The following is a 21,537-nucleotide window of genomic DNA, read 5'->3' on the forward strand; positions in this document are numbered from 1 at the left end:
GCTTTAATGCTTGTTCTTGTATTCTCATTTGAAGTCATTTGGGATAAAAGTGTCTACTAAATGAATAAATGGAAATAGTGCTCATACTGTCTGTAAACAAATCATCTAAAGTGCTTAGAAAAGAAAATAATAAATTGGAGTTCCTCCTATCACCAGTAGAGGTCAGGAGAGATTCATTTACTACATTATACAGATCCATTTAGCAGGAAATTAACCAAAGTGACTTTGAAATGAGGACAAATTATAGCAATTTCAAAGGAAAACACAAGGACAGCAAATGTGCAGTAAGCATCCAAATATCACCTTAAATTCCTCACAAAAAGGAATCATTATTATTAATAAACACTTTTGCATAAAAGCAAAAATACCTTGTAAAATTCAGCTCAACAACTATTTAATAATCTTATATTATATATATATATATATATATATATATATATATATATATATATATATATATATATATATATATATATATATATATATATATATATATATATATATATATATATATATATATATATATATATATATATATATATATATATGAGCTCTGGTCTCACCTGTGACCTGATGTGAGCAGTATGGGTGTAACGAAGCTGGGCCCCGTGTGTCCGTTACTGTCACTGCATACTGTCTCAGAGGTCTCCGGAGCCTGAGGAGCCGACACAGTTACCGAAGGGCTGCTGGATATTGAACTCACTAAGAAAGACAAGAGAGTGGGAAGTTAGAAAGAGCAGATTCACAACAGGCATCATAAATTGGAAATGTCATGTCAGAGTAAGGAAACACTGATGCACATGTAAATGTAAAAATCACCTGAATTCTGTCTGCTCTGCTGGCTGACATCGCCATTTCTCTGTGGGGTGGTCTTCTTCAAAACGTAAATAAATAGGAAAACAATTAAATGAATAGAAAGTGTGTTAGTGATGAGCCAGCACTTCAAATTAGAGGCAACAATGCTAAAAAGAGGAAGGCAATTGCTCACAGATATTACATCTTACCTGATCAGATCGGCGTGTGCGTTTCATAATTTCCTCAAGGCGCTGCGACAGACAAGAATCAGGTAACATTTAAATCCTACCATTACCTTAAAAAGCACTCAAAATGAAATTAGCTTACCTTCTTTCTCTCCATTCTCTCAGCCTCCTCTTTCTGGAAGTGTTTCTCTCTCTCTAGACGCAAACGCTCTGCCTCTTCTCTCTGGCGAGCCTCCTCTTCCTCTTTCTGAACATACAGAGCCACAAAAAACACATTCAGAAACATTTTACATATAATAATGTATAAAATCAGCATGCATTTACTTTAGGGTTGTCAAACCTAACATGTTATGGAGATTAATTACATGTTTAATGCTAGCTAGTAAACATTATAAAAAGTGGCTTTAGAAAATTGCAGCATATTGTTTGTTGTATTTCTATATCATTAACCATAAACCCTAGTTTATGCCCTACAGTACACAATGAATGCATATATTATGCATTATATATGTATTTTATAGTAAGACATTAGCAAATGACATAAATATACACACTACCATTCAAATGTTTGGGGTTGATAAGATTGTTTAATGTTTTATAAGCCTCTTCTGCTCATCACGCCTGCATTGATTTTAAAAATACAGTAAAAACAGAAATGTTGTATAATAATATTATTACAATTCAAAATAACTGTTTTCCATTTAAGAATATTCATTCCTGTAATTTACTACTGTGATTCAAAGCTGAATTTTCATAATTACTCCTGTCTTTGCTCAAGAAACATTTCTCATTATCATTAATGTTGCGGTGCTTTATTTTTTGTGGAAACCGTGATACATTTTTATTCAGGATTCTTTGATAAATAGAAAGTTCAAAACAACAGTCCAAAATAATTTTAAGTAACTTTGGATAAAAGTGTCTGCTAAAATGCAAAAATTTAACCACGTTATTTGCAATATAAATATTTTGTAATATTCTAAATTATATCATTATGAATCAATTTATTGCATCCTTGCCAAATAAAACTATTAATTTATTTTTAAAAATCCAAACTTTTGAACGATAGTGTGTGTATATAAATAAATTCCCCTTAAATTCAAGAATTATCTACCAAAATGTCATGAGATTTATCACGATTTTTATAATCTATTTACAGCCCTAATGTTCACAAGTTATCTTACCGAAGCAAACAGTGAGTGCTGAGTGTTTATTGATCTGTCTGGAGTGATTAATGAATGAGAATGTTGTGTGTACCTGTTTCTGCAGGCGTTCAGCTTCCTCTTTCTCCCTCTGTGCTTTCTCCTCCTCTAAACGCTTCGCCGCCTCCTCTCGTCTCTTCTTCTCTTCTGCCTGCCGCTGTGCCTCTTCCTCTCTCTTCGCCCGCTCCTCTGCCTTCCTGCGGGCCATCTCCTCCCTACTGCGCCTGCATACACACAGGCACATAATGATTTCAAAATTTCTCTCAAAATAAATGCGTGTTTGTTCCTTTGGTTTGGCTGATGAAAATCTCTTAAACATACCTTTCAGCCTCTTCCTGCTGTCTCTTCTCCTCCTCTTCTCTTTCTCTTTGTTCTCTGGCCTGCCGTCGTTTCTCAGTCAGCAGACGTGATGCCTCCTCAGGATCTGTTGTGCCGGCAGAGGGCCGTGTTGTTGGAGGACTTCCAGAACCTTCTACAAAACCAGAAAAAGGTACAGGAGTATAATAATTGATGCAAGTTTAATTTAACTTGATGGTTCACTAATGGTTGTGCGGCATTACAGACCAGCAGACAGCTCCGATTTAGTTGCAGGAGCCTCTGGTTCAATTTTGGGAGGCTCAACATCCTCTTTTTTGGCCCACTCTCCTTCTGCGGTAACTCTCGGGCTCTCTGATGTCACTCTATTAGGCCTGAGATTGCCTGGCGATAAGGACGGGTTACTAGGAGACAGAGGAATTGATGCTGGAGGAGGTGGAGACCTGGACTTTTTGGGGTTAGGTGTCTTCAGAGGGGGTTTAGTAGTAGAGCCCCTTGACGAATAGACAACAACAACAACAAATCAAGCAGTGAGCAAAAAGTAGTTTATAAACTTTTTAGGTTTTATTACACAGTAGAAATGCACCAGTCAGTCTGCCGATTCCAAGCCGGTCTGTTTTGAGGTCACACTTGATAAATGTAATGATAATGAATGATAATGTAACAAATGAGCGCAACAGAACACACAGAAAGTTATAGATGCAAATTTTTCAGTCCAAAAAAAGCCCTGTTGATACTTTTAAGGCCAATTCACACCGCACAGACAAACGTCAACCAACTCCAACAAACAAGTTGGCTGTTGGATTTAGAATTTTATTAAAAATAACCGTCATGTTCACACTGTCCCAACAAACACCAACAAACTTCGAGTCACAGAGAGTCAAGTAACACCGTGTCTACACCAGATGCGACTGTTGTCGCATCGCGCCGCATCCAGTGTAGACAGTGTCACTGATTATAATCAACAGAACCTCTATTGTATTTTGTCGCGTTACACCGTGACGCTCACGTCTGGTGTAAGTCTGATTGGCGACGAAACTGATGATACTGTAACCACAATCAAAATTTTACTGTTATTAATGTCTTTGCGTGTCATTCTTTGCCTGAAAAGATGACGAATAAAACAAAAGAGGCTGTGGGTAGAGCACGCTTTAAGTGAAATATGTGCATCGTCATGGAAACGGTTCGTGAAACGTCAGAGTTTGTTGTCGTTTGTTGGAAAACCCCTTCACACTGCTCAGACATTCCATGACCCAACAAACGCAGACTAAGCATGTTCAGTCTGGTGAAAACAAACTCCAACCAATGCCAACAAACGCCCACAGGGGTTACACACTGATCCAACAAACTAGTTTGTTGGCGTTTGTCTGTGCGGTGTGAATAGGCCTTTATACTTATATATTATTCTTTACAATCTTGTTTTCATCTTAAAAATGGCATTTATACCTGTTGGGGGATGGATTGGTGACCCTGCTGTGATGACCGACAGGTGAAGGAGATCTCTTGGGTGTGAACAGGCTCAGACTGGGAGTTGGATATGCCAGGTTACTCCATGACTTTCTGACATTGTCCTTATCCTTCCTGTCAATCTGTCCAATGAAACGCACAAAATACATCCTCTGAGAGACGTCTATGGTACTTCCATAATACATTATACAAAGGTCAACTGCTTTGATTTTTAAAGCATATGGCACTTGCACAGACACAAACAAATCACACAATTACTGTACAACAATAACTAAACTTGTGTGTTTACTTACCGGGAATTTCTGGGTGGTTTTTCTGCAAGTGCTGCTCTCCAGATGGATGAACCCTGCTCTGATTGGTCTCTCAAGATTAAGGCCAGCTTTGATTGGTCGCTCAGCACTGCGTGACTGGATGGACTTGAAGGACATGGAGCTCATTGGGTGACAGGAGGCTGAGCGAGGACAAATGGGGGTCACTGTACCACAGGCAAGTTTAACCAACCGACCAGGGAGTATTATGGGATAAATAAATGGATTCAATACGGACAAGAGGAGTGACAGGGAGGGAGGCAGGTATGCAGGAGAAAAGGGTTAAAAAGGGGTGAATGAGTGATAAAAAAGTGGAAAGAGAAGAAAAAGAAAGTGTGTATTAGCAAACATATTAGCCTACAAAGCTCTAGGAAAAAGTTAGGCCACATCATCCATCACTGTTCAGAATGGCACACTACCATACTATTTTTGCAGTGTGCATGATGTATACTGTGCTCATTGGGTAAATTTACTTAAGCAAGGAGCTGAAATTGCCAAAATATTAATTATACAGCCAGAACACACAGAATGGCATATTATATCCTATAATGCATTGCACTAGACATTTTTGGCTTGACAAATGATCTAGTAACAATATTAAATGTGATTCTAGTACTATGCCTTTAATTATTTGATTAGACTTAAAAACTAACATTTTTAATTCAGAGACAAAAACCATTTACTACAGTAAAAATAAAATGTAATGAGGTTAACAACAACATAGCATACTTATTGTTTGAAATATGTATTCACACTGCAAAGTGTTTCACACAATTATAAAAACAGCAGGCAGTAAATAGTACGGCACAGTATGCAGTAAACAGTGGGGTAGTATTTCATTCTGAACAACACAAGACACTTTCATTCCGGAGTCAATGATGAAGCTGATGCCCAAGTTAGAATTTAATCAGTTGATAACAGCATCCCCATCCAGAAAAATCACCAAACGATTAGCAAGAAACACAAGCCACTGAGAGATTAGCTAAGCATCAGGTTCATTTGTGCGCACACACACACACATCAGTTTAAGATGAAGTTGGCAGCAACTGGGCAAGACTGTCTCTGAGAGAAAAGTCTGTCTGAAAAGGGCAGAGGTTGAAAGAGTACGGAAATTTTACTCAAGTGTACCATTACCTTAATTAAATTGTACTTAAGTACAAGTAAAAGTACCAGGCTAAAAATCTACTCAAGTAAAAGTAAAAAAAATAGCTCATTAAAATTTACTCAGAGTAAAAATGACTTTTTAACAGTGGGAGGGACGCAAAAATGGGATAGGGCAAGGGTGTCAAACTCAGTTCCTGGAGGGCCACAGCCCTACACAGTATAGATATAACCCTAATTAAACACTGGATCAGCTGTGTTTAATTAGGGTTGTATATATACTAATCTAATCATTTAGGCTTATTTGAAAACTACATGGTGTGTGTGTTGGAGCAGGGTCGGAACTAAACTCGGCAGGGCCACGGCTTTCCAGGAACTGAGTTTGACAAACACAGAAGCTTCATCTGAAGTGGCATTTAGATGTAGTTACACACTGTTTAATGCAGGACATTAATGCATGTAACCTGCAGTAACAAATGCAGAAATAATACTTTGATATACAAGACATAAAATGTTGAATACTCATTTAAAATTATTTTAAAAAATAATAAAAAATAATAAAACGATACTTTAAATGTGAAATTAAAACCGCCAGTAGGTGTCACCAAGTCACTGTTAATAAGTGAGTCATTGCGACTGAACCGAATCATTTAAACAGTTGATTAATTCAGGAATGAAACACCCTCATGTTGCTCAGAGACGCAAAACAGTGCTGTGGCTGTGTTTGGGATTATTTTTGTTGTCGAAATAGAGCAAAAACAGGCAATATGGTGTCTAAAAGACAAGTTTCTTAATTAACTCCTAGTTTATTGAACTGTTGTAAAAAAAAAAGTTATCTATACATAATCATGCTGATTTTTGGAGAAAAACGGCACTCTTCGTGAGATATTGATTTAGTATATGAAATTATATAAATATACATTTTCTGCCCATATATCTTCAATGTTGTGATCATTTTAAATGCATTTTAACAGACTGAATCACGCAGTGAAAGAATGCACGCACACTAGTCTAATATAAGTTACTAGACTTCACACACGGTAGGAGTGTTTTGTTTGGTTTTTGGCTAAATACTGATAATATCAAATCGCACATCGTTAAAACAACAATTCCGATATTATCGCAGACGATATATATCGCACACCCTGCACCACTGTCTTTTTGGCTCATTTGTGCAAAAACTTTTGCTAAACTGCCAAAGCTTGATTTTAACCACCAATGCAATGATGCAAGTATTTAGCTTACCTCTACATGCTTGCGAAGGGTTGATGTCGAGATTTTATAAGCTGCTAGTTTGGTCTCCCTAGGCAAACACAGCTTACACTGCATAATAGAGCATAAATATGGCCAGGGGTTCACTTCATTTCCTTCGAGTTCAACTTCAGCCGAATATGACGGGGTTTGGTTTTCAGCTAGGTCTGCACCATTAACGCCTGTCTTGTCCGTCTGTATCTTTCTTGTGATTTTAGCGCCAGTTTGTTCTCCTGCCCATTATTTACTGCAGTAGTTTCCAGGGAGCGATTTTTTTTTATTCAGTAATTAATGCGTTTTAAAATGTAGCGAAGTACAATACTTCAAACAAAATGTACTTAAGTAAAAGTAAAATTACAGATTTTAAAAATTACTTTAAAAAGCAGAAGTACTCAAAAAAGCTACTCAATTACAGTAACGCGAGTAAATGTAATTCGTTACTTTCCACCTCTGGAAAAGGGTGTAGGACACGGGCCGTGCCAGAAACAGCCCTCACTGTTCTACAATACTCTCATTTCCTTCTTTCTCTGCTCTCTTTCTTTGTACATACATGTGTGTTCAAAATAAAATGTTATGAAGTTCAGCTATTGTATAAGTATCAGTCGCAGACAAAGTTAAAGCTACTTTGAAACAGCAGTCTCAATGTAGCAGAAAACCTATAAGATTTCTCAGCTTAACTTGAGAAGAATTTCAAGCACCAACACATGCATAATTCAGTGCATGGATATTATTTTATACATGTGAATTGAAAAAGTTAAAATGGCTGGTAAACAAAAAAGGCACAAAGCTAATTTCCCATCTTATTTGTATGAAAGCTTAACCCCACTATGGAATTGAAAATATATATTTAATTAAAAAAAAAAAGAAATCTTGCAATTACAAGCTAAAAACCAATAATTGTGAGTTTATACCTCACAATTTAGAATAGTTTTTCTTAGAATTCTGATTTTACATCTCACAATTATGCTTGTTTTGGAATTAAAATAATGTAAAATTTATCTCACAATGCAGATTTTTCTTCTAGGAACTGCTTACATCTCACAATTTTGACTTTTTGTCCCATAATTATGAGAATGAGAATAATTATTAGATAAAAAGTTGGAATTACCTTTCTTTATTTAAGGAATTACCTGCTTCTCCAGACAAAGACATGGCGCTGCGACTCCTGGCCAGGTAGGAGTGTGTTGGTGTCTGTAGTCGACTGATCACTGTGTTCTCCCATGCGGTAAGAGGCATGCGACGCATACCTGGACAACACACATGCACATTTTCTCTTATATACGGTTATTGTCATTGAAAGGAAATATTTGGTTGTCCAGGGACAAAATGCTAAGAAGCAGTTTGCACATGCAACAGTAGAGCAACTGACACAGATGCATCGCATGAATTCATAATAGCATATGCCCAGAATAGGTTACCTATTTGCATCATCTGCTGGTGATAATGAATCATGCATGTTTTATTTAAAGTTCTATGTTAATCGAGACCAATAAAGGAACCCTAAATGTAACCACTAGCAGAAAGACAACATGAAACTGCAATTGCAACCCATTTTCAAGGAATAGTTTACCCAAAAATGCAGAGGATCCATTGGTGAACAAGTGATGCAATGCTACATTTCTCTAAATCTGTTCTGATGAAGAAAAACTAATTTACAACTTGGATGGCCTGAGGGTGAGCACATTTTCAGCAAATTTTTGGGAGAACTATTTCTTTAAGTTAGACCAATAAATAAAATAAAAACAGAGTTTGTTACCATAAACATAACCACTTGTGAAAAGACAACATGAAACTGCAATGAATCACAACTCATTTAATGTGTGTGATATTTTTAATTGGGAGAATATTTTTGGGCAGGACCTGATGATATCCATAAGGATTTAAATGGACCATGAAAAGTGAGTTGGTGAGTTTATGAAATTAATATTATCTGGTCCACTCCACATACCCTGTCACGCAGCAGTAAAGTAATTTCAGTAACTACATAATGAAAAATATTAAATTAAGTCAACAATTTGCTTCTTTAAAATAGGATGCACAATTTTACATTAAAAAGTAAATACATCTATTTTGATTTCATGTTGTCTTTGATTTCATGTTGTCTGAAAAAAGCATGCAAGAAATAAATATCAAAACATGTTAACAATATAGTCAAATAAAGCATGCAGCATGCACACGCAATAGAACTTTTTCCCATTATTGTTATAGCTAACTTATTGTTTGCACTGAATAAATCATTTACAACTTTCATAAACTAACTTACATAAACCAACATGCAATATTTGTAAATACCGGAAGAGATTGCATGACTCCAGAGTTGTGTGTAACCAGGGCTCAAGACTGAAAATTACAAATTACTGAATTTTCTGACAATAGACTTATTTTTTAGAAGCACTTGGTCATGCTCACATTGTGTAGATGCAATGGTAATGCCTACATTGAAATAGAATATGCACTTCATTGAGTGCAAAGCTTCTTACTTGAACACGTCACTTCTCATCCAACAGTTACTGTGTACTGTGAAGGAGGAAAGGGCATGCATTTTAAAGAAATGTAATATATTACATAACTGAAGTCACATATAGACACAAAAGTTTTGTAACTGATTGTTCTGTGAACTGTTCATTCAGGCTTTTTTTCCATTTATGATCATTTTATTTGCAGTCTGGAGCCCCGGACAGCACAGGCTTGAACTCAGTAGTAGAGAGCATCAAGAAAGATTCCTGGATTTCTAAAATCCACCTGCTGATTTGTCCTGAGGGATCTTCTCTTTGGAGATTTGGGATTTAGATTGTGTTTTTTTAATCAAGCAAGATGACGAGAGAGATGTCTGCTTCTGTAAGGCTTGTGTAAGGCACACAAATACACACAAAGACAACATCAATTCAACAAGGTGATTCTTGGTAAACTATTAAAAAAAAAATAATAATAATAATTTGGCTATGTGATTGTGTAAACCGTAAAGAGATAGTGTGAGTGTATACCTCTATCTGGTGAATTCAGCAAGGTGGCTGAGGAATATGACAGGCGTTTGGAAATGACTGGATCTGTGGGTTTGGATAGATTCATAGTGGAGACTGACCTTCTGTCAGTATCTACAAACACAGATGCAAGATACAACATCAGATGCAAAACTTAGTCATAATGCAGACAAATGCACTGAAAAAGGACTAAAAGGAGATAGAAAATGAGGAAGAGGGCATAAAAGGCTTTACTAAGACTTTTTCTACTGTGTGTTTACCTGTAGTTTAGGGATGCTAATTTTTAAGTCAGTTCTGAGGAAAAGTGCTTAGCTACTATTACAAAAGACTACAGAGGAGGATGGCACACTCATCTGCTTAATGCTCACAATCTGCCTTCCATTTGTGTGTCCCAGAATGGACAGACACATTGACGACTTTAAAACCAACATCAAACATCTGTGATGTCTTTAAACACCTTTAAAAGGATCTAACATCACCAATATCGACATTATCAGACTTTAAAGGGGTCATGAAATAGATGGAAAACTAGTTGGTAATTAAAAAAAATTATCTAAAGGCTTAAGCTTTAATGCTTGAAATTAGTTTAGAAGACAAAAAAAAGTGAATACATTTATTTACAAAACAATTTTTCTTCAGTTAGTATCTATATATTAACCATCAAACATTACAGGTCAATACATAATGCATTCATCTTAAAAGTGTAATAGCAAAAAATAAAAACCTGAATGAAAGAATAAAAGCTGATGGATTGTTAAAAAAAAAAAAAGGGACAAAAAAAAAAGGGACAAAAAATAAAAAACAGCTAGAAGTCACATCTTACATACTACTGGTTAAGCAGTTTGTGTTTCTGGCTCCATGCTAACTGCTGACGGGAAATGAAAAGAAATCCAAATCATTTATGGGTGATGCTACAAGCTTTAGCTAATGCTGCTAGTCTGCTGCTCTACACTGATTATTATATTCACATTTCGATCGAAACTGCTGCTGATGCACCAAGCTGTAAACACCATGACAGTGCTCCAGCCCAGCTAGATCCAATGAAAAGAGAGCAGAATCATCAAAACCTGAGAGAGAATATGAGAGAGAAGAAGTGAGAAGGATGGATACAGAAGCATACAGAGAGAAAGAGAAAGATATTGATGGAGCAGTAAATAAAGGAAACAAAGGGAGTGTGCAGTGAGCTCATGCCTCGGAGTCAGCACATGTGAGCAGAGCATAAAGAAATAAGCTGTACTGCAAACAATATGAATTTATATTTAAACACTCTAAAAATCACTGATATTAGGACTTTAAATCCTGAAAAGCAGGCTAAAGTGAGCTTGTACTTGGGTTGCGCAATTAATCGAAAATGAACTGAAATTGCAATACAAAAGAGAAGCTTTAAGGGTTTCCTGAGTTTTCCAACTAAATAAAAGCTTGACTGTTTTACATTTGAAAATAAATTAAGACAGCCATAAATCTTAATATTTTAATTTAAGAATTCTATATGCACTGTAAAAATTATTATTCTATTATTTTTTCTAAAATATTTAATTTAAGTTATAGAGAAATAAAATTACAGAGAAATTACAATAGAAATGTCTTATTTTGTTACATATTTTGATTTAGCAATAATCATAATTATGTCACGTTTCAAATAGTAACCGCACATTTTAATCAGGAAAAAAAAATTTTTTTGCCTACATCGTACAGCCCTAGTATTACAATAAATTTGTATATTTTCTGAGTGGCACTTTTAACTTAATGTTTTGCACTAGCAAGCAACTTACTTGGCTTCAAACATTCCCAGTATTTGATTGTGTGTGTGTGTGTGTGTGTGTGTGTGTGTATGTGCTTGTCTATTTTTTTGTCATCCAGACAAAAGTTGAAAGTATGAAAATGTGAAGATGTTATAACATCTCGATACAACAAGCAACATCATTTGATGTGTGAGTATTTTTAAATTTTCCAGAATCTACAGTATAACCGTATTGATCATTCTGTGCACACGTGTGTGTGTGTGTGTGTGTGTGTGTGTGTGTTTACCGTTGTTGTGCGAGGTGCTAGTGGAGAGTGTTCCACCCCAGCTCCAGCGGTTTGACTTGGGCCTGGCTCTCTGACTCTTCTCCATGGTCCTCCTGATAACAGCCTCATACCGGGCCTGAAACGCACACAAAGACATTCTCATTCTGGAGAGCATTTAATTGGACAAAAATGTCCTTTTTATTTTGTTTTCCAAGAATTTATCATGCATGTCCAGCCTCTAACAAACGCACACCACTTTCTACAAAATGTATGGCTCGCTTTTAGTATTTCCTTTACAATAATAAAAAACAGTCTCTTTATATATTCACAGTGATGACAATGTAATGCAGTGCTTCTCAACCACCTTCTCCTCCTCTAGTCTCTGCCGTCGTTTCTCCTCCACAGCAGCACGTCTGCTCTCCTCCTTCATCCGCTGCTCCCCCACCTTTTTCCTGCGCTCCTCCAGCTGTCTCTCATGAAACTGTCGGGCTCTTTCCTCTCTCTTCAACCACTTGGAACCCCGTGCAGCTGCACACGCCCAATTCAGTTCAAGTTTATTTGTTTAGTGCTTTTCACAATACATAATTTTTTAAAAGCACTTAAAGAAGAATCTTGTTTCAATGTTACAATTAGGAAACATCAGCCAAACCTAAGTGTGTAAATGTTATCTCCGTATGTAATATGCAACTATAAAATAGCGCATTATGCAACACTTTGAATGTGTTAGGCAGAAATTACATCTTATTCTTGTAATGATTATAATACAAGAAAAAAATTACAACTTTATATGTCGACCCAAAGTTGGCATCATCTACAGTCTTTGCACGTGTTGGTGTCATCTGAAATCTTCGCAAATGAATTCCCTTAATCTAGAAAAAAAAATATTTCTGGTAGCCCTATAACAACTATAAATTTAGAAATAACTGCTGGAAATGGGATTTGTTTATAATTTCGTTCTAAAGCAACTTTTCTGAAATCATTCCATCGACCCATCCACCCACCCACCCTTCCATTGTTCCATCTATTTGTTCATAAGACCAATAAACATTTTCAATTCAAGGCTTTTTAACTTTTCTCTTAAAAACTTTGTTTTTCAATTGTTGAAAAAGGCTGTTATTGAAGGACAAGGCAGCACAACTATACTAGACTCCACAATCCTCAAAAATTGTTACTCAATTTACAAAAAATTGCTGATTATAAGAAGTCTTATAGCTACAGTTACAAAAAAAATAAATCAGTTTAATGCTACAGCTCGGAGAAAATGTGGAAAATGGTCATGTGAAAATGAACCTCAGGGGAAAATGATCAAATATGAAGAAAGGCAGATGTTAATAATCAACATTGTGGATTATCAATTTCATTAGCATCCAAGCACTTCAGTAAAGTGAGCATAATTAATCTGCCAATCTCTCTCTGGCCTGGCCTCTAGCCCCTTACATAAAACTGGGTGTCCTGGTAACCACCTCGCCAAGAGTTTATATAACAACTGCACCTCTCCACAGCAACCTGTCCCATCCAGTTAGTCATGCAGTTACAGACAGAAGAGAACTGACAGACACAAGAACAAAATGGGTAACCCAGGGATTTACATGGTCAAGAAAATTTGACATACAAATTCACATGATTTACTGTTTTCTAAGAAGAATACATGAAAATCTAACTTTGCTTTTAGACCACACTTTTTACACATTAGGACTCTCATTAGGACTGAGTGAGTCTCTGATCAAAGATCATTTCTATAGCATCTGTGTTTTCATAGTAAACCACTGCGACTCTTCAAGGCAACATGACATCATGACCTCAAGTGATTTCTTAATAATTGCCTTTGTTTATATGATGCCTTTTAGTCCCACCAATAGTATGACATACGTGAATGGCATTTCAGTCATGCCTGGAAGTGTATCAATTAAATATGTAACAAAAGCTAATTATTGTTATTTATAAGAACTAAATGTCAAGCTGTCAATGTGACGTTTCAGCTGTGATTGTTCAGTTTTTAAAATTGTGTGGGTGAAGAATACCTACAAAAAAACCTACTCATATAGGCCCTTTATGAGGTCTCGCATGACCAAACTACGTTTCCCATCATTCTCTGATGCAGCACAAGAGTGATTAAAAACAAGTAGGCTTCAAAAACACACCAAATGTGCATAATTTGCCTGGTTTTGTTGTAATGCTAAGAAAAAGCAGTTGAAAGGTTAAAAGGAGAAATATGAAATTGTCCAATGTGTCACCAAAAATGCAATCAAAACCAAAATTAAGTCTCACTGTACTGAATTTCCCACTAAATATACTGCTTGATTCTGAAATGTGTGTCACATTAAGGAAGTTAAATGTGTAGCAAAGACACTTTCATGTTGTCTTTAATGACAACACGTGTGTGTTTGTCATACCATTCTGCTTCTCCAGCTCCTCCCTCCGTTCACGGGCGAGTCTCTGCCTTTCGTCATTCTTCAGCACGAGAGGCTCTACAAACACAAGTACACAAATGCTGGATGAGCACTGAAAGTAAAGTTGGGAGATGTCTGCGTATATGTACAGCTCTGTGACTTTTCTGTGACCAAGACGAGACGTTGACGAGCTAAAACTAATATCTGATGATAAAAAAAAACTATGACGAAATGTATGCGGGACTAGAATGTTACTTGAGGACAACCGGAAATTCAAAATACATCCTATGGGCTAAGTTAACTGTCTTGTCTTTCAAAATGTGCGTCTCTGTGATTGGATAAGGGGCGTTTGCATATCTAGTCTCAGGCTACGTCCACAAGAAGACGGGTTTCTCCGTATCCGATCTTTTTTTTTGCCTCAAATTCCGTAAACACGGAGTCGTCTCAGGAAATATCTGCGTCCACACGGAATCACTGAAACCGACTGAAACCGATGTAGTACACATGCCAGACCAATATGTGGCGCTGTAATTCTGCCACAGAGATACACAAAAAAACAGAGAAGAAGACTTGGACCATGTGCGTAAACCTTGCGCGCTGAATATAAACTAACACACAAAGCAGAAGATTTTGCTTTAATAAAACTAATGAGCTCAGTAGCTTCTGCAGCACGAACACAGGCACGTAGTCTGACATTGTTGTTGTTGTTGTCGCTGTTATGTGACGTAGCGGTGTCTGATTAGGGGCGAGACGTGGTCTGATGACGTCATCGTTTCAGAAAATATACGGATTCGCCGTCCACACGAAAACATGAAAACGGCGTTTTCAAATTTATCCACCCTGGGACCCGGTTTCAAAAATGATCGGTTTCACTCTTCGAAAACGCCGGTTTCGTGTGGACGAAACGCCTATACGGTAAAAAATTTATGCGTATACAGAGAAACCCGTCTTCGTGTGGACGGGGCCTCAGTATGGCAGCCGCAGTGGACGGATAGGCTACCACAGGGGTTCCCAAACACGTTCCTGGAGCCTCCCCAACACTGGACATTTTGCATGTCTCCTTTATCAATCACACCTGATTCAACTCATCAGCTCATTAGTAGCAACTCCAAGACCCGAAATGGGTGTGTCAGACAAAGGAGACATGCAAAATGTGCAGTGTTGGGGAGGCTCCAGGAACGTGTTTGGGAACCCCTGGGCTAGGGGTCCCCTTTTCCCGGGAGACACAATTCGTTGACGATTAACTTAAAGTTAGTGAAGGCACGATAGGCGGAATTGCGCTGATAGAAGTGCTCTCTCTAGTGCACGCACGCTCCACTTCTTCAGTTCTCACACAGCGCGCGATCAGTTCTCAGCGCTCAAATACACACACGGCAGTCCAAATGTCTATCGTGTAGAGTCATGTAAATACAGACGGTTATGGTTTAAGTGAGCGTAAACAGGTGGGTGAAAACTGAATGTGTGTCAGTATTACATGCATACCTTCCGTCTTATATGGACAGCATTCCTAATTATCTGTGTCATCATGTTAACCAACAAAAGATGTTAAATAAATGTATACTTAAGTAAACCTACTGTATCTGAAAAAATTGTTTAATTTGTATCTCTACCAAAAAATGAAAATTTATTCCAGTTTTTCCAAATTCAATCCTTGATTCAAATTTCTCAAAAGCTTATTGATTTGGTCTAAAGAGAGAAGAATTGATAATTATTTTTGTTTGAAGACTACATATAAAATAGCTACCAAAATAAATGTTGGTAACTGCAGTTTGACTAAAAGTAATGACTGAAAATGCAATGACTTTTCATCGACTAAAACTATAAAAGCATTTTCGTCTAAAGATAAAGACTAAGACTAAATCAAAAATGCCTGCCAAAATTAACACTGGAACAGCTAACAGTGCGTGTGGGGTGTCTGACCTGATCTGGTAACGATGTGTATTTCTGTAGGGCTGGGAATGGTGTAGGTATACTGTCCAGAGGCAGATGAGTCCGGTCGACTCCATGACGACCTGTCATCTGCTCTGGGAAGGTAGTCAGAGCCTGAATGACAAAGACAGAAGAGAGAGAATAGGGAAAACCCAAGCTGTTTATTCATCACTATATCGAGAATGAAGAAAAAGAGAAAGTGAAAATACAAAGTGAGTTATTTATATTTGAAACACCCAAGACTATTGATAACTAGGGATGCACGATATTATCTGACTGATATCGACTGCTGCTGTTTCTCACCACAAGTTGTAGGTCTATTGTTGCAAAGTGCAGCATTCCAGCTTTGTGAATATTCATATCGAATTCTTGATGACAAGTCCAAACCAGTGAAAGATGATTTTTAAACCCATGCTGATGAAAACAAAACGATCGCACTGACTGACATTTGCAAAGCGTGTGCCTTTCCGCGAGCGCGCTCTCCCCCTTATAAAGTACATTGCGAAATATGTCTTAGTGAGATTCACACAATCATAATCTGTTATGTCTTTCATGAACGTTTAGTTAATGGTTGGGGGAAAATCTGATGTGTAACATTTGATCCATGCATTACAGTAGGTCTTAATGTAGATCTGTCTCAATGTTAATCATACATTAAAAGAAAAGAATAAAATAAAAATAGCTATATTGTGATTAATAATATAGTAATTATTATTAAGAAAAGAATTGGAGGAAAATATGTAACGTTGCTTGGTGGTTTTGCTTTGGAATGTTTAACTCAATTTTTTCTCGAAATCAGATCTGCTGCCTCCATTGCCTTCAAACGGCTATCATTTTTTGTCCGATTCCAACAAGTCATATATAATTTTTTAAGGTATTTTAATGGAGAATGTGAAAATATAAAGAACTTTTTTTTTTTATTTGCGCATTCCGACTCATTTTGCCAGCATGGGTCACACATATCGGTATCGGCCAAAATGAGTTGAAAAATATCGGCAAAATCCAATATCATGCATCCCTATTGATAACTACCGGTAGGGTTGTGACGGTGAGGAAATTTTCCCACCGGTTAATCGACGTGTGACAACACCGGTATTACCGTGGTGGTGGTGGGGTCGTTTGAGTTTTCCCTCTTTTCCTCGAATTTGCGGCAATTCGGCATCAAAGAGTTGTTTGTTTTTAGTTTGTTTGAGTTTTCCCACTTTCCTTTGCTTGTAAAAGCACCGTGCACATTTTACTTTCACTTGGGGGGAAAATCACACAGTTTAAATAAAATAAAAACTAGCAAATACTGTGGAACCAAATAAATGAGAAAAAAAAAAAAAAACTTCCAATATCACCTTAGATAAATGGCAGGTCAACAGGGTTTTCAAAATCCAAAATAATTTTTTAAACAGGCGCTTTTACATTTCGTTTTGAAATTCTTCTGCCATCGTCTTGTCTGTCTCACCTCACTCTTCTGTCAGTCACCTCGGCTCACTCTCCTCACGTGTTCAATGAAATCTGATCTGTGATGCACGACTGTCGTTCACTCGGTGTGTTGCATTGAGCAGCCGTGTTCAGTTTTAATTGTAGTGTCTGTTCTCTAAATGAACTAAATGATTTTTATTACTATAAAAAAAAAAATCTAAATTACGGTGAGGGACGGTGTCGCGGTGGGCAAGTGAAGTAACCCGTGTTGCGGCTTAACACCGGTATCACCGCCAACACCGTCTATTGCAGCAAGCCTAACTACCGGTAAACTTCATTTACCGTTATCAATTGCATTGGTGGTCTAAATATTCAAATTAAACATGAAACATTACATTTATAATATATGATAATAAATATTAATATAATACAAAATATAAAAACATTAAATATGGATAATGTATATTTAATGAGGAATGATTTTACATTTTTTCACTATAGTACTTCAAGTAAACAAGATAAAATGGCAAAATGCCAAGAACTGCACACATACTAGTCTCATGTTGTAATTTCTAAACTGGAAAACTGAATTAAATTTGTTTATTTAATTTTTAATAGAAATGTCATTTTTATTAGCACAGTGATGTTCACAATACATACTGCACCAAAGCAGTGTCAAAAAGCAAAGTTGTGTGCTCTACACACTGTTGATTTACTCAAAGACCCTCTCACACTCTTTTAGGAAGTGACTGTAAGAAGGTTTATGACCTGACAGACCTCAGCCTGGGCAGTAAACATTTCCTTGAAAACAGGTGCCAGATAGGCTTATGAATCCATGGGTAAACATATAAAGTATATGGCTTGAGAAGGTTTAACCATCTACAGACAGAAAGTGTATTTGTAGTGTTACTATAATCAGGTTTCTACATCTGCAAGCTTCCTGTGATCAGTAACGCATCAGAATCAGCAAACTGGTTAAATTGTGTTATTGATTCCCCCTCTATAAAACCAATCAACCTCCTACTGTGTGTGTCATCCTGCACATCAATCAATAATAGTTATATGTTACCTTGTTGTGCATCATGCTTTTTCATACAAATTCACGATACAGAAAAAAATGCCTTGCCTACAAAGCCATTTCTGTAGCAATTGTAATATTCAAAATTCAAACATGTTATAAGACTCTTCAATAGCATAAAAAGTTAAATTATAGCCGTCCTATACATAACACCCACATGCTAGTGTGTATTATAGCTCCCACAAACTGTGATCTTCAAACAGTGCTACCCATAATTCCACAGTGGGGGAGGAGAGGATGAACAAGCCATGGGCAGATGGTGTGTCTAGACGAGGAGGGAATAGATAAAGGACAAAAACAATCAAAACTAGCAAAGAACATTTTAGCAAAAGTCATTGACGACTCATGCCAAAAACAAAGCATCCTTTTCTATATAATAAACTATGGTCCTATGATTTCAATGCAAAAGGAATCCAGTCATAAAACTAAAACTTAATTAAATAATGAATAAATCAAAAGAAGGGCTGTATAATTAAATTGCAACATGGACTGGTGTCTTTGAATATTTAAAAGACTGCTACTAAAATAAGAAGTCTTTATGTTCTCCGTCTCAGATTGAATGAAGAAGCAGTTTCATCTATTACGCATACTGAAGCATGCGTGATGCTTCTGATGTTTTCAGCTTCTGCTGTCTCATGAGGACACGACGGCATGGGCTTCATCTCCAGAGCTGCTCTGAGAGTCACTTCACCAACATTTGACCATTTAATTTGATAAAAAACTACTGTTACTGTTACAGACAGACATTCAAAGCTCTTAACTACAACTAGTGTTAATTTTGTCAGCTATTTTCAATTTTAGTCTTAGTCTTAACTTCCGTGTTAAATGTCCTTAACATTTAATGGGTTTTTTTATGTTTTTAATCAAATTTAGTCAACCTCATCCTATTTAGTTTTAGTCTAGTTTTAGTCAATGAAAACATTACATTTTAGCAATAAGATTATTAATTAACTAACCATATAGCAGTATTAATCTTGGCAACCATTTTTAATTTAGTCTTAGTCTTACTCAAATGTACATTTTAGATATCATATTTAGTCAACCTTAATGGTTAAACTGATCAAAATTATAATCGTAAGGATTGTTGTCATTTGAGAATTTTACTTTTGTATTTCAGGTATTGTACTTTCACCTGTAAGCACAAATCAATAGAATGTGGACTCATGGATGGTGTATTTTACCTCATCTAGAGTACTGATTTATTATAGGCTTTTTATTATATAAATTAATACCAAAGACTTATGCAATCTCTCGGTCTACATTATGAAAACTGCTAAAACAAATGAAAAATATTATAACAGTGGAATTCCAAGTAATTCCACTAATTCTGGCAATAGCCTATTTCTCTATTAAAACAACAGCGGTTGAGTAAGTGCATTTATTCAGCGATCACAATCGCAAACAATACAGTCGAGAGGCGTGTAGAGCAGTCCACAATAACATTTTGTCTTTTTTTTTTTAAGAAAATAAAAATAGGTTTTTGGTAAAGTTTTTATCTTTTTGAATACATTTTAGTCTCGTCATATTTCGTCAACGAAATTGCATGTTGATATAGACTTAGTTATCGTTTATTGACCTTGTCATCTCGTTTTAATGATTTAGTAATTCAGAAAAATATGATATAGGGGCCTAATACACATTTGAATACCAGATAAAGTTCCAATTCCTTCAACAACAAAAAAAAATGCTAAATTGTCTGAGGATTTTATGACAAATTCACTTTTGGAAAACACACATCCTAAAGAGGTTCCATGACTTTAGAATGCGGTCTACTCAGGCAGCTCATTACGTGTTAGAACAGAGCTATTGTGATATTATTCAATCTATTTCCGTGTGTGATCCCTGAGGAGATGGATCCAAAACGGCCATCACTTGCTCTAGATTCCAGGACAATGTTGCTCCTGATTTATCCCAGGCCAAACTCTGTCTGACCCATTTTACCCGCTTTCCAAAAATGCAAGATATCCCCTTTCTGAGACAAACAATGGGCAAGGTCTCAAATGAATACTGAGGGCAATTTATGAAATTATACTATTCCAGAAAAAGGACCAAATCTTAATAAAAGTCATCATTGTTTCACATTTCATTCAGACAGGATCACCTCAGTTTCTGCCAGCTCTGAAAAGAAACACACAGACCTCTTTAATACAGTAATCTAACCTGGAGTTATCAGTTCTCCACCGAGACTTATTATAAAGCAGCATACATGTTTATCAATCCCTAAGAGAATGTAAAGCCTAAAAATGAGTTTGTATGTGTGTGTGTTAAGGTTTTAGCTCATTACCTGATGGTAAGGGAGACCCAGTGGTGTTTAACCCAGAAATTACCTGACAGCAAATTTGAAAATCGCAAGCTCAAGTGTTACAGACACTTCAAGCGCCAAGCTTTATGCGTCTTATAAAACTGCAAAAAACAATCCTAAACATCTGCTACATCACTGCAAGGCAAATAGTTTGATCTTTGGTAAATGTCATTTCAGCCAAGTGTGACTGAAATCATCCGACATATGCACCACCTAAACAAACACCAAGCGATTGTGACTTTAACCTGACACCCATGGGGCGTGTTTGTGTGAACAACTGATTTTGCCTTCATGTAGCTCGCTAATAAAGGCTTTTCATTTGACCCATATATGCCCAAGGGATGCAAAAACAATCAAAAATCTGAACGAAGTCAACATCAACCAGTCTATACTTCTTAGGACAAAAGATAGACCTGTTTGCGTAGTTACAGTAGGCCTATACCATGAAACCTTTCCTCTCGAGATTAGACATAAAATGCATGAACTGAGCCCGTTCTAGCAGGTTTTGAACACTTTCTCTAGCATTTTCTCTCCGTTCCAGCACAGGACATAAAATGCTACCAGCTCATGAACCTTTGCTCTGAGGCCCATGCCTGATTAGCTTACTAATCTGTGTCCTGAATGCTGGGCTGCACAGGCTGGTTAAGTATGTAGTGACGACAGAACAGAATAAACAAGAAGAGTACACAGACACCAACCACATACAGCAGCAATCAGTATTAATGAAATCAAATTAAGGTAGTTACACAAACTTTAGAATGTTCAGTTGTTTAGCCAACAATAAACTAATGATGAACAGGGCCCGACATATGACAGCAT

The 21,537-nt window shown here is 36.7% G+C and overlaps 1 protein-coding gene across 8 annotated transcripts in view; it reads right to left on the reverse strand.

The window, feature by feature from the left end:
• LOC306859323 (ensconsin-like) overlaps window positions 1-21,537 on the reverse strand; it is a gene marked incomplete at its 5' end in the record, with an annotated part of 37,436 nt that overhangs the window by 2,157 nt on the left and 13,742 nt on the right. For 2 of the 8 annotated variants that reach the window (XM_079400317.1, XM_079400316.1), the window contains 17 exons: window positions 564-702; window positions 820-874; window positions 1,005-1,046; window positions 1,123-1,227; window positions 2,235-2,403; window positions 2,501-2,651; window positions 2,744-2,988; window positions 3,941-4,083; window positions 4,255-4,436; window positions 7,752-7,868; window positions 9,364-9,465; window positions 9,606-9,716; window positions 10,571-10,669; window positions 11,631-11,745; window positions 11,974-12,137; window positions 14,003-14,077; window positions 15,920-16,042. In XM_079400317.1, the coding sequence (XP_079256443.1) occupies window positions 564-702; window positions 820-874; window positions 1,005-1,046; window positions 1,123-1,227; window positions 2,235-2,403; window positions 2,501-2,651; window positions 2,744-2,988; window positions 3,941-4,083; window positions 4,255-4,436; window positions 7,752-7,868; window positions 9,364-9,465; window positions 9,606-9,716; window positions 10,571-10,669; window positions 11,631-11,745; window positions 11,974-12,137; window positions 14,003-14,077; window positions 15,920-16,042 (2,137 nt within the window). The remainder of the gene's footprint in view (window positions 1-563; window positions 703-819; window positions 875-1,004; window positions 1,047-1,122; window positions 1,228-2,234; window positions 2,404-2,500; window positions 2,652-2,743; window positions 2,989-3,940; window positions 4,084-4,254; window positions 4,437-7,751; window positions 7,869-9,363; window positions 9,466-9,605; window positions 9,717-10,570; window positions 10,670-11,630; window positions 11,746-11,973; window positions 12,138-14,002; window positions 14,078-15,919; window positions 16,043-21,537) is intronic. The other 6 variants (XM_079400319.1, XM_079400318.1, XM_079400322.1 and 3 more) reach the window with 4 other exon arrangements.

The sequence above is a fragment of the Barbus barbus genome (assembly GCF_936440315.1).
Source record: "Barbus barbus genome assembly, chromosome: 40".
NCBI classification, from domain to species: Eukaryota; Metazoa; Chordata; class Actinopteri; order Cypriniformes; family Cyprinidae; genus Barbus; species Barbus barbus.